This window comes from Plecotus auritus (genome assembly GCF_963455305.1).
Source record: "Plecotus auritus genome assembly, chromosome: 3".
In the NCBI taxonomy this organism is placed as follows: domain Eukaryota; kingdom Metazoa; phylum Chordata; class Mammalia; order Chiroptera; family Vespertilionidae; genus Plecotus; species Plecotus auritus.
Window position 1 is genome coordinate 120,383,072 of NC_137772.1, and position 14,136 is coordinate 120,397,207.

Sequence of the window (14,136 nt, forward strand, 5' to 3'; positions counted from 1 at the left end):
AAACAGAAGCACCAATTTTTCAAAATCAAGTTAATAGGATGCCTTAAGTTTAAATAGATTCCTTTAAGTATATATGGAAACTAGAGGCCCGGTGCACGAAATTCGTGCACGGGTTGGGGGGGTGTCCCTCAGCCCAGCCTGCACCCTCTCCAATCTGGGACCCCTTGGGATTGGGCCTAAACGGGCAGTCGGACATCCCTCTCACAATCCAAGACTGCTGGATCCCAACTGCTCGCCTGCCTGCCTTCCTGATTGCTCCTAACCGCTTCTGCCTGCCAGCCTGACCACCCCCTAACCACTCCCCTGCCAGCCTGATTGATGCCTAACTGATCCCCTGCCAGCCTGTTTGCCCCTAACTGCCCTCCCCTACAGGCCTGATTACCCCTAACTGCCCTCCCCTACAGGCCTGGTCACCCCTAGCTGCCCTCCCCTGCAGCCCAGGCCCCTCCCAACTGCTCTCCCCTGCAGGCCTGGCTCCCTCCCAACTGCCTTTCTCTGCAAGCCTGGTTGCTCCCAACTTCCCTCCTCTGCCAGCCGGGTCACCCCTAACTGCCCTTCCCTGCAGGCCTGGTCGCCCCAACTTCCCTCCTCTGCTGGCTTGGTCACCCCTAACTGCCCTCCCCTGCTGGCCTGATTGCCCACAACTGCCCTCCCTTGGAGACCTGGTCCGTCCCAACTGCCCTCCCCTGCTGGCCTGATCGCCCACAACTGCCCTCCCTTGCAGGCCTGGTCCCTCCCAACTGCCCTCCCCTGCTGGCCATCTTGTGGTGGCTATCTTGTGTCCACATGGGGGCAGGATCTTTGACCACATGGGGTCAGCCATCTTGTGTGTTGGAGTGATGGTCAATCTGCATATTACTCTTTTATTAGATAGGATAGAGGCCTGGTGCACGGGTGGGGGCCAGTTGGTTTGCCCTGAAGGGTGTCCCGGATCAGGGTGGGGCTTCCCTTGGGGCATGGGATGGCCTGGGTGAGAGGCCTGTGGTGGTTTGCAGGCCGGCCACGCCCCCTGGCAACTGAAGTGGAGGCCCTGGTATCTGGGGTTTATTTATCTTCTACAATTGAAACTTTGTAGCCTTGAGCGGAGCCAAGCCTTCTGCTTGCTCCGTGGCGTCAGCCATTTCTGTTGGAATTTATGTATCTTATTGAAACTTTGTAGCCTTAAGCGGAGGCCTGGGCCAGCCAGGCCTGCAGAAGCTTGGCTTCCTCCATCGCCCTGGGCAACCCTAGCCTCCTGCTCTTTCCAGCTCGTGGCTGCCCCCATTTCTGTTTGGGTTTATGTATCTTCTGTCATTGAAACTTTGTAGCCTTGAGTGGAGGCCTAGGCCGGCAAGGACAGGCAGAAAGCTTGGCTTCCTCCATTGCCGGGGAAACCCATGCCTCCCTCCTGCTCTCTGTGGTGGTAGCCATCTTGGTTGGTTTTATTTGCATATTCGCTCCTGATTGGCTTGTGGGCATGGCTTGTTGGTGTAGCGGAGTGATGGTTAATTTGCGTATTACTCTTTTATTAGATAGGATGATAAGACTACAAAATTGAAAATTCTAGGGAGTCAGAATTTGTGTTGCAAAAAGCTAGTCCTTCTAGCATAAGTTCAAATATAGTTTTTGTTTTAAGGCCTCTCAGAAGGTAGAATTGCCATTTCTTTCAGTGATTTACTTTTTTTGTCTTTGATGATAGCAGGATAACAGGATTCCAGAATGAACTCTATTTATTCTTTGTATAAAGTATATATGTTTTTTGGTGGGGGGAATTGTGGAGTAAAGTAAGATTTGAAAAGCAGTGTATGCAGCCTGTTGAAACCATTAGGTTGTGGACTGGGTCAGCAATATGAAATAGCCTTCTTCAGATTTTTGTAGTAAAGAAGTTTCCCTGCTGCATTGGTGTGACTCAGTGATTGAGTTTCGACCTATGAACCAGGAGGTCACATTTCAATTTCCTATCAGGGTCTATTCTTGGGTTTTGGGCTCTAATAGGGGGTGTGCAGGAGGCAGCCAATTAATGATTCTCTCTCATCCCTGATGTTTCCTTTTTTTGTTTGTTTTGTTAATCCTCACCTGAGGATATTTTCCATTAATTTTTAGAGAGAGTGGAAGGGGGAGGGAGAGAGAGAGAGAGAGAGAAAAGCATTGATGTGAGACAGACACATCAATTGGTTGCCTCCTGTACGCACCCCCGATTGGGGTGGGAGATTGAACCTGCAACTGAGGTACATGTCCTTGATGGGAATTGAACCCGGGACCCTTCAGTCCACAGGCCAATGCTCTATCCACCAAACCCAACTGGTTGGGACTCATTACTGATGTTTCTAACTCTCTCTCCCTTCCTCTCTGAAATCAGTCAATATCTCTCTCTCTCTCCTTACATATCCTCCTTTCTAATAAAGAGGGAATATGCTAATTGACTGCCACACCCTCAAATATGGCGGTGCCCACAGTCACAAGATGGTGGCGCCAGTCCCCTCAGCCCCGTCAGAGCGGCAGGCGCATAGCGTGGCCTCCAAAGTCCCCCAGTCCCCTCAGCCCCGCAGCCGCTCAGTGCTGGTCTGAGGCACAGGCAAGCCTTGGATGGCAGCTGCCCAGCTGCCCAGGGCTGCCCGAGGCTCAGATAAACAGTGCCGGCCAAGGCTTGCACTGGTGGTGGTGGCAGCAGCAGAGGTGTGATGGGGGCGTTGCCTTCCCCAGATAGACGGTTCGACCTCCTGCCCCAGAGGGTTCCCGGACTGTGAGAGGGGGCAGGCTGGGCTGAGGGACCCCACCTCCAGTGCATCTATACTAATAAAAGAGAAACATGCAAATTGACCATACCTCTGCTATGCCCACAAGCCACGCCAACCCACCAATCAGGAGCGAGTATGCAAATTAACCCAACCAAGATGGCTGCGGCCACAGAGCGAGCAGGAGGCTTGAGTTTCCCTGGCAATGGAGGAAGCGAAGCTTCCCACCCACTCTGGCCAGCCCTGGACTCTGCTCAAGGCTACAAAATTTCAATTATAGAAGATAAATAAATACCAACAAAAATGGCGGCAGCCACAGAGCTGGATAGAGCAGGAGGCTTGGGTTGCCCCTGGTGATGGAGGAAGCCAAGGCTCTTCCCCCCCCCCCCCCCCCCCCCCGCTTGCCCTGGCCTCTCCTCAAGGCTACAAAGTTTAAATTGTAGAAGATAAATAAATCCCAGATAACAGGGCCTCCGCTTGGGTCGCCAGAGGGCGTGGCTGGCCTGCAAACCACCACAGGCCCCTCACCCAGGCCACCCCACGCCTCAAGTGAAGCCCCACCCTGATCCAGGACACCCTTCAGGGCAAACCAGCTGGCCTCCACCCGTGCATCAGGCCTCTATCCTATCTAATAAAAGAGTAATATGCAAATTGATCATCACTCCAACACACAAGATGGCTGCCCCATGTGGTCAAAGATGGCTGCCCCCGTATGGACACAAGATGGCCAGCAGGGGAGGGCAGTTGGGAGGGACCAGGCCTGCAAGGGAGAGCAGTTGGGGGGAACCAGGCCTGCAGGGGAGGGCAGTTAGGGGTGACCAGGCCTGCAGGAGAGGGCAGTTAGGGGCAAACAGGCTGGCAGGGGATCAGTTAGGCATCAATCAGGCTGGCAGGGGCGGGTTTAGGGGGTGATCAGGCTGGCAGGCAGAAGTGGTTAGGGGCAATTAGGAAGGCAGGCATGTGAACAGTTGGGAGCCAGCAGTCCTGGATTGTGAGAGGGATGTCTGACTGCCCGTTTAGGCCCGGCCCTACCAGGATCGGGCCTAAACGGGCAGTCGGACATCCCTCGAGGGGTCCCAGATTGGAGAGTGTGCAGGCTAGTGAGGGACACCCCCCGCCCCGTGCACGAATTTTGTGTACCGGGCCTCTAGTAATGCAAATAAAAGCCTATTATCCTAAGTGTCTGTTCTTCCGGTCAGCTGTTCAACCAATCAAAGCGTAATATGCTAATGATATGCTAAGACTTCTCAACCGCTCGCTGTGATGTGCACTGACCACCAGGGGGCAGACAGTTGATCGGTTGACCAGTTGCTATGGCATGCTCTGACCACCAGGGGTCAGATTCTCCGACTGGTAGGTTAGATTGCTGCTCGGGTCTGGCTGACTGGGACTGTGCAAGTCGGGCCGGACATGCCCTGGAGCCCTCCCGCGGTTCCCCTTTGGCTGGCCAACCTCCCGCATCCCTCCCCAGCCTTGATCATGCACCATTGTGGTCCTTTGGCCTGGCCTCCTCCCTATCACAATTCAGGATCCCTTGGTGGATGTTGGAGAACTGTTTTTGGCCCGATCCCCCAGGCCAGGCCGAGGGACTCTACTGGTTCACGAATTCATGCACCAGGCCTCTAGTATGTTTGTGTGTATAAAAGAAGACTTTCTCCCTCTTTTTTATTAAAAAAAAAAATAAGTTTCCTTGAGTTCTGGCTATATTTGTACTTGCTATGGAAGGAACGTAATGGTTTATCATTGGAAAGGGCAGCTTTTATGTATGGAAGTTCAAAATTTAGAAGAAACTAGAAATGTAAAAAGTCATAAGATATCAAAGTAGTGGAAATTAGAAGTTGTGGCCTGAAAATGTTTCATAATGAAAACAAGTTTATGGTGTTGGTAGTGGTGTTAGAAGTCTGTGGTACTATAGGTATGCAGAAGCTGCAGACTGCAGCTAAGTGCCAAAGCAGCTCACTATTAAAGATGGACAGATGAATACTTGCACTCCAGTGTTAATGAGACATGTACCTTCAATGCTGTGATGTGCTGAACTGTTGGTAGTGTAGAGTAACATGTTGGATTGGTTACTATATGTTGGTTTAAAATCATTTCTGTGTAATTCTTGAATTTTATTTGCTATTATGTGGTACTAGAGGCCTGGTGCATGAAAATTCATGCACTGGAGGGGGGGTCCCTTAGCCCAGCCTGCCCCCTCTCACAGTGACCTGGCGATCAGGGGAAGTTGACACCCCATCACACCTCTGCTGCTGCCACTGCCGGCAGCGCAAGCCTCAGCTGGCCCTGGTTACTTGAGCCTCAGGTGGCCCTGGGCAGCTGGGGCACTGAAGGGACTGCAGGACTCCAGAGGCAGGCGCGGGTGGCAGGCCCAGCTTTGCTACACACCTGCCGGCCCAGTGGGACTGAGGGGACTGGGTGCCACCATCTTTGAGGGTGTGGCAGTCAATTAGCATAGTCCCTCCTTATTGGCTGTGCATGCTCCCATCTTTGCCATGGTGTGAGGGTCAATTAGCATATTCTTTATTAGATAGGATATTTAGAGGCCATGAAACAGAATGTGTGTTTGGAGACACTGTTCTTAAAAAGATGTTTTTAATATCCTATATAATCATATATAATAAAGAGTTAATATGCAAATTGACCATCACTCCAACACACAAGATGGCCGCCCCCAGGTTGTCAAAGATGGCCACACCCATGTCAACACAAGATGGCTGGCAGGGGAGGGCAGTTGTGGGCTATCAGGCCAGCAGGAGAGGGCAGTTAGGAGGGACCAGGACTGCAAAGGAAGGTAGTTGGGGGTGACCAGGCCGGTAGGGGAGGGCAGATAGGGGTGACCAGCTGGCAAGGGAGGGCAGTTAGGGGTGACCGGGCCAGCAGGCGAGGCAGTTGGGGGCGACCAGGCCTGCAGGGAACGACAGTTAGGTGCGACCAGTTCTGCAGGGGAGGGCAGTTGGGGGCGACCAGATCTGCAGGGGAGGACAGTTAGGGGTGACCAGGCTTGCAGGCAAGGACAGTTAGGGGTGACCAGGCCGGCAGGGGAGGGCATTTGGGAGTGACCAGGCCTGCAGGGGAAGACAGGGGCAACCAGGTCGGCAGGGAGGGCAGTTGGGGGTGACCAGGCCTCCAGGGGAGGGCAGTTAGGGGCAATTGGGCCGGCAGGGGAGCAGTTAGGCATCGATCAGGCTGGCAGGGGAGTGGTTAGGGCGTGATCAGGCTGGCAGGTAGGCGAGCGGTTGGGAGTCAACAGTCCTGGATTGTGAGAGGGATGTCCAAATGCCCGGTGGGATCGGGCCTAAACGAGTAGTCGGACATCCCTTGAGGGGTCCCAGATTGGAGAGGGTGCAGGCTTGTCTGAGGGATACACCGCCCGTTCATGAATTTCATGCACTGGGCCTCTAGTAATCATATATAAACATACCTGTATTATATTCATCAAAGATTCTGATTGGTCAAGATTTTATTGTATTTTTGTGTTGATGTATGTTTTCCTTGCTTAAAGTAATACTCTGAAAATTAATTCTTCCTGTTTAAGAACTAAAGGCTAATATTTTTAGTGCTTCCTATATGCTAATCATGGTTTTTTCTTTTTATGTTAACATTCATATCATGTTGGTACCATTTTCAGTTTAGAGAAGAGTTAGGCACAGCGTTCAGGTAACTTCCAGGTCTAGTAAGTGATGGAACCTGAATGTCAACTAGTGATTTAAAATTTTTTTTTATCCTCAGGAGTGAGGAATTTTTTTTTTTTTTAAAATATATTTTATTGATTTTTTACAGAGAGGAAGGGAGAGGGACAGAGAGCCAGAAACATCGATGAGAGAGAAACATCAATCAGCTGCCTCCTGCACACCCCGCACCGGGGATGTGCCCGCAACCAAGGTACATGCCCCTGACCGGAATCGAACCTGGGACCCTTGAGTCTGCAGGCCGATGCTCTATCCACTGAGCCAAACCAGTCAGGGCAGGAATTTTTTTTTCATTGATTTTTAGAGAGAATGAAGGGAGCGGGGATAGGTGAGGGAAAGAGAGAGAAAGTGAGAGATAGAGAGAGAGAAAGAGAAACATTGATGTAATAAAGACACATCGATTGGTTGCCTCCCACTGGGGCCTGATGTGGGGGAGGGTGGAGTGTAGGGATGAGACCTGCAACCCAGGTATGTGCCCTTGACTGGGAATCAGACACGAGACCCTCCTGTGTGCTGGCTGACGCTCTAACCACTGGGAAACACTGGCCAGGGCTCAACCAGCTATTCTTACTTCAAAACTTGTGTTCATTACCTCTCTGCTATGCTGCTGCCTTATTAATGTCTTACACTTGTACAAAATGAGAAGTTAAAACTGTTTCTCTGATACACATTTCAGTGTGTGAAAATACCTATTTCATTGCTCTTTCTTGTGCATTTTGTTTTTAAGATTCTTGGATTTCCCAATCAGCTTCATTTCCTCGAAATCAGAAACAGCCAGGGGTGGATTCTTTATCACCAGTGGCCTCGCTTCCTAAACAGATTTTCCAGCCTTCTGCCCAACAGCAACCCACCAAACCAGTTAAAGTCACTTGTGCAAACTGCAAAAAACCTTTACAAAAGGGACAGACAGCTTATCAACGAAAAGGATCTGCTCACCTCTTTTGTTCTACCACCTGCCTTTCCTCCTTCTCTCACAAGCCTGCTCCAAAGAAACTGTGTGTTATGTGTAAAAAGTAAGGTTTACTTTTAAACATAATTCCATATTGTTCAATATTTGTGGTATAAAATTTCAGGAAAACTGTTAGATTCTAAGAGATGAATTACTCTATTTTCAAAATTGGTAAGCAAGTTGATTGAATCTTAAAGCCAAACTGAAATTTGTAATGATTTGGAGGGTTCTCTATCAAGCCCAGGTAGCTTATGATTAAAAGGCTTTCTATTTTATAGGGTTTGGTATAGATCTTGTAGTTAATTTTGTCTATAATCTTCATCGACTCCTTTAATTTGTAAAAATATATATTTTTATTACTAATTAGATATAATAGGCGGTTTATATATGGTTAGTCCTGTATTAAAATAGGTATATGTTTATGTGTTTTGAACATTAAGTCATTAGAATAGTCACTGTTTCAAGTCTAGGTTACCAGTTTTCTGACAGCCTTGGAGAAATAGGATGCTCTCTTCTGCCAATTTTTTGGTCTGCCTTCACTCGTTAAAAATACGTGGGATATGCAAGGTCAGACCGGGTGGATTTTCTTGTGCCATGTCTTGGAGCAGCCCAAATTTGTGAAGATATTTTTGATCTTAGAATTTTGGAAAAGTCTTAGTGTTCCATACAAGTTTAGTAAAATCAAATATTGGGATAATTGTTATATACTGTTTACATTGCTTTACAGTAGTAATAAAAAGACTTACATGCTGTAATATAGGACCTTGAAATTGAGAATTGAAGGGAAACGTCAATGGTTATCAGTATTGTCATTTCCTAACATTTAAAAAAATATGTTTTTATTGATCTTTAGAGAGGAAGGGAGAGGGAGAGAGAGAAGCATCAGTGATGAGAGAGAATCATTGATTGGCTTCCTCCTACACGCCCCCTACTGGGGATCTAGCCTGCAACCTGGGCATGTGCCCTTGACCAGAATCAAATCTGGGACCCTTCAGTCTGAAGGCTGGTACTCTGTCCTCTCAGCCAAACTGGTTAGGGTTCATTTCCTAACATTTCTAATTACAGTTAGAGAGCTGTATAGAAAGGTAGGTGGGGTTATTTTTATCATATTCCTGTGATTTAGATATCTCAAGCTTTCTACTTAACCAAGTGAGGGGAATTGATTAGGTATTGTAAATTTATTTTATTTATTTATTTATTTATTTATTTATTTTTTTAAATATATATTTTATTGATTTTTTACAGAGAGGAAGGAAGAGTGATAGATAGTCAGAAACATCGATGAGAGAGAAACATCGATCAGCTGCCTCTTGCACACCTCCTACTGGGGATGTGCCCGCAACCAAGGTACATGCCCTTGACCGGAATCGAACCTGGGACCTTTCAGTCCGCAGGCTGACGCTCTATCCACTGAGCCAAACCGGTTTTGGCATGTAAATTTATTATAACTCAATAAATTTGGCCTTGACATTAAACTTTATATAAATAATAACAGCCATTTTATTTTTCAAAATGTTACCAATATCTGAAAGCCTTGTTAAGGAACTTAAGGATAAATTAGGTGTAGTGCAAGGATTTAACAATATAAAATAGTTTGCTTGTATAGAAATTAAAAATTTCAGTTATTACTGTTTGATTTTTTGTTGTTAATCCTCACCAAAGTGTGTGTATATATATTTTTTTAAAATATATTTTTATTGATTTTTAGGGAGGAAGGGAGAGGGTGAGAGAGATAGAAACATCAACGGTGAGAGAGAATCATTGATTGACTGCCTTCTGCATACCCCCATACTGGGGATTGAGCCCGGAACCTGGGCATGTGCCCTCACTGGGAATTGAATCCTGACCTCCTGGTTCATAGCTTGACGGGTTAGCCACTGAGCCATGCTGGCCGCGCACCAAAGGATATTTTTTCCATTGATTGTTTTAGAGAGTAGAAAGGAAGGAGAGAGACAAGAGAAACATGGATATGAGAAACACATTGTTGGTTGCCTCCTGGGGCAGGATCAATCCTGCAGTGGATGTAGGTGCCCTTACCAGAATCGAACCCATGAACCTTCAGTCCTCAGACCAATGCTCTAACCACTGTGAAAAACTGGCTAGGGCTGTTTGACTATTTTTTGAAATGGAATTTTGCTTTAAGTTGTTCCTTTTATTTTCAGAGATATAACTACAATGAAAGGAACCATCGTTGCTCAAGTGGACTCAAGTGAGTCCTTCCAGGAATTCTGTAGTACATCTTGTCTGTCTCTCTATGAAGACAAACAGAATCCTACTAAAGGAGCTCTAAATAAATCAAGATGTACAATTTGTGGTAAACTAACAGAGGTTTGTACTTTCGTGCTTTATCACTTGATTTCAACTACTGGAAATATTTTTAACTTTATATAACAGTTATAATCTTTCATCAGTGTATACCTTAAAAGTGACGCTATATAAAAATTGATCTGATGAGTATCCCATTATGTAATCTCATTCTCGCCTAGTGAGAATAATTTAGGAAAAATTAAAATGTAACATGAATTGACTTTTTTCCTGAGGTTGGGAGAACTCACAGACAAAACAACAGTGTTTAAATCTGTAGGCTGACTAAATAAGGCAACAATCTTGGTTAAGAAGTAGAACAAATGAAGTTTGGTAACGTCACATTCTTAATATGGTATTAAAGTGTTGGCATTTAATTAAAAAAAGAAACTTGTGTGAACATACCTCATTTGAGTGATTTGTAATAAAAGTTCTCTCTCCTCCCTTTTCTAAAGTAGTGAACTTGTTTATAGTTCCTTTTGGATTTATCTGAAGATTTCCAGTCTCTTTGTTTTAGAAGTTTTATACCAGTAATATTCAAACTGGGTTGTTTTGTATTATTTTTAGATATCTCTAGAGAACTTTGTAGTTATGTCACTGGTGGTCCTCTCCACACCATACTTGTATTCCTTGAGTGTATTAAAATGATTCAAGGAATAATGAAATATGTTTTATCTTTTCGCTTAAACAAGCTTTTCAGTAAAATGTTATTGAGACATTTTTTTCAATGGGAGTACCTTGTTATTTGGCTACTTGTCATAATTATTTGTTTTATAATTTTTTTTTGTTGTTTTTCTTTTAGATTCGCCATGAAGTTAGCTTTAAAAATATGACTCATAAGCTGTGTAGTGACCACTGCTTTAATAGATACAGAATGGCCAATGGTCTGATAATGAATTGCTGTGAACAGTGTGGAGAGTACCTGCCCAGCAAAGGTGCTGGAAACAATGTCCTGGTGATTGATGGTCAGCAAAAGAGATTTTGCTGCCAAAGTTGTGTCAGTGAATACAAACAGGTAATTCCTAATCTGATCAAAACCCACCACTCTAAAAAAAAAACCACACAAAAAAACCCTGCCATTCTTCTGAATGTGTTGTAAATGGCTCTAATTGTTTTACTCTTAATAGCATTTATTAACCAGATTTTTCTTGGACTCTCATTCCATTATTGTCTTCATATCTTGGAAAAGACCTATCTCAAATGAATACTATAAAGATAATTGGATATAAATGTGTGATTTTTACATAAAAAGGTAAATGCTGTAAGAATTACTCAAGAATTACTTCTCTTTTTTAAATATCTTGCCTTTATTTACTTGCTTGCTTGCTTACTTATTTTTCTTTACCTGAGGATAGCTTATTGATTTTAGAGGGAGAGGAAGGGGAGAGAGAGAGAGAGAGAGAGAGGAAGAGAGAGGGAGAGAGAGGGAGAGAGAAAGAAAGAAACATTGATTGGCTGCCTCCCATATGCACCCCAATCAGGGATCAAACCTATAGCCTTTCTGGTGTACCGGATGATGGGATGATGCTTCAGTCAACTCTCCCTTCTGGCTGAGGCATGATTTCTCTTCTGAATTTTCTTTTTTGGGTGGTTGCAAATATGATTTCTCTTTTCTTCTTTTTTTTTTAATCCTTACTCAGAACATTTTTTCCATTGCTTTTCAGAGAGAGTAGAAGGGAGGGAGGGAGCAGGAGAGAGAAAGAGAGAAACATTGATGTGAGAGAGACACATCGACTGCTTGACTCCCTCTTACACTTGATTGGAGGGCAGGAAGTGAACCTGCAACTGAGGTATATGCCCTTGACTGAGAATCAAACCCTTGACACTTAGGTGTGCAGGGGTTCGAAAGACATTGACCAGGGAGCAAATATGATTTTTCACATTGGTAAAGTTTAGCTTAGGACTGATCATCTCATTTAATTTTCAGATTTAATGTTAATTAAAAATAAATCTTTATTTTTGTAAGTATTGCATATGTCCCCTTTGTTCCCCATTGACCTCTTCTAGGACCAACTCTCCCCGCTTCAGGCCTTCACCACCTATTGTCTGTGTCCATGGGTTATGCATACGATATATGCATACAAGTTCTTTGGTTGATCACTTCCTCCGCAACCTCCCCCACCTTCCCTCTGAGGTTCCTCAGTTTGTTCTATTGCTTTTTTTTTTTTTTTTTAAATATATTTTATTGATTTTTTACAGAGAGGAAGGAAGAGTGATAGATAGTCAGAAACATCGATGAGAGAGAAACATCGACCAGCTGCCTCCTGCACACCTCCCACTGGGGATGTGCCCGCAACCAAGTTACATGCCCTTGACTGGAATCGAACCCGGGACCCTTCAGTCCGCAGGCTGACGCTCTGTCCACTGAGCCAAACCGGCTTTGGCTGTTCTATTGCTTTTTTGTCACTGGATCAATTTTGTTCATCAGCTTATTTTGTTCACTAGATTACACATATGAGTGATATCATGTGATACTTGTCTTCCTTTTATTGGCTTATTTAGCTTAGCATAATTCTCTCCAGGTCCCTCCATGCTGTCTCAAAGAGTAAGAGATACTTCTTTTTTATTGTTGCATAGGATTCCATGGTATATATGTTCCATGACTTTTTTATCCATTCTCACTGATGGGCACTTGGGCTGTTTCCAGATCTTAGATATTGTAAATTGTGCTGCTTTGAACATTGGGGTGCATACATTCTTTTTGATTGGTGTGTTGTGTTTCTTAGGATATATTCCTAGAAGGGATCACTAGGTCAAATGTCAGTTCCATATTTAATTTTTTGAGGAAACTCTATACTGTTTTCCATACTGGCTACACCAGTCTGCATTCCCACCAGCAGTGTACTAGGGTTCCCTTTTCTCCATATCCTCACCAGCACTTGTCATTTGTTGATTTGTTGATGGTAGCCATCTGACAAGTGTGACGTGACATCTCACTGTTGTTTGAATTTGCATCTCTGTGATGATCAGTGACTTTGAGCATCTTACGTATATAAAAGGCTAATATGCAGAGTGTCTCCTCAGGAGTTTGATCACTCACTATGACATGCGCTGACCACCAGGGGGTAGCCTGGAACGAAGGATGACCCTGACGGGCAGCCGGAAGCTGGGGGAGGAATGCCCTGGTCAGCAGAAAGAAGGTCCCCATTGGCCCTGATTGCCGACCAGGCCTAGGGACCCTATCCGTGTACGAATTTTGTGCACGGGCCTCTATCTATTTATATAAAAGCCTAAGTGGCCAACCGGCTGACTGGCTGACCAACCAGTAATGACCATCAGGAGGCAGACGCTCAACACAGGAGCTGCCGAGCTGCATTCACTTGGCAGCTGCGGTTCTCGGGTGATGCACTGAGACCAGAGAGGAGGGAGTCCGATTATGGGTTGTGTCATCAAGATCTGCCTTCTCACAATCTGAGACCCCCTCAGGGGATGTTGGAGAGTCGGTTTTTGCTCGATTTCCGATGGCCAGGCTGAAGTACCCCACTGGTTCACGAATCCATGCACCAGGCCTCTAGTTTAAGTATAATATGCCAAAAATCAAGTAGAGGTCAAAGTGGAAAATAACATACATTGTGTGTGTGTGTGTGTGTGTGTGTGTGTGTGTTTTCTCTAGTGCTCAGTACTAATTGTATATTCAAGAACATTATGATCGATTTTATTAGGGATATATATAGTAATAAAAGTGTAATATGCAAATTGACTGAACAGCAGAATGACCGCCCGGACCACCTTCTGGATAACCACACTATGACACGTGCTGGCGCCAGGCCAGCCAAGGCCGGTGCAGTGCGATTGGTCAGGGGGCCCTGCCATCACCCCATGATCGCCCCACAGAGGAAGGCCTAGGCAACCCTCTGCGGGGTGATCAATGGGGGGGATGGGCTGTGCGATCCATTGCCCCAAAGAGGGAGGCCCGGGCCACTGTCCTATAAGGCGATTGATGGCTGGTGGGGGGGGGGGGGGGCTCTGTGATTGCCCCAAAGAGGGAGGCCCAGGCCACCCTCTGCGCGGTGATCGACCGTGGAGCCCCAACCAGGTGGGCCCACGGAGCCCCGCGATTGATCGCCCCATAAAGGGAGGCCCAGGCTACCTGGCCGGTGGTGCTGTGGTAGGTGGATGGGGCCTCCCTCTGCGGGGCGATCAATCTGGGGGCCCCGTGATTGATTGCCCCACAGAGGAATGCCCAGGCCAGCCAAGCGATTGCACCCCACTCCTGTTGCCCACAGCGGGAGGTGACTGGTGGCAGGGAGGGTGGGGGGGAAGTGCCGCACAGATGGCAAATAGCGGCGTGGGTGGGGCCAGCTGCCGGCAGTCAGGGGAAGGAAAGCCCTGATAGGCCCTGATCGCTGGCCAGGCCTATGGACTCTATTGGAGGGGTCCCGGATTGCGAGAGGGTGCAGGCCGGGCTGAGGGCCCCCCTCGTGCAAGAATTTCATGCACCGGGCTTCTAGTCTACACACACACACACACACACACA

General features: G+C 46.4%; 1 protein-coding gene across 10 annotated transcripts in view; it reads left to right on the plus strand.

Moving 5' to 3' along the window:
• Window positions 1-14,136, plus strand: part of ZMYM2 (zinc finger MYM-type containing 2) — a 192,902-nt gene that overhangs the window by 62,143 nt on the left and 116,623 nt on the right. For all 10 annotated transcript variants that reach the window (XR_013960258.1, XM_080662167.1, XM_080662164.1 and 7 more), the window contains 3 exons: window positions 7,134-7,419; window positions 9,518-9,683; window positions 10,462-10,674. Coding sequence is in view for 9 of the 10 variants with exons in the window: in XM_080662167.1 (XP_080518293.1) it covers window positions 7,134-7,419; window positions 9,518-9,683; window positions 10,462-10,674 (665 nt within the window). In the remaining variant the exon portion in view is untranslated. The remainder of the gene's footprint in view (window positions 1-7,133; window positions 7,420-9,517; window positions 9,684-10,461; window positions 10,675-14,136) is intronic.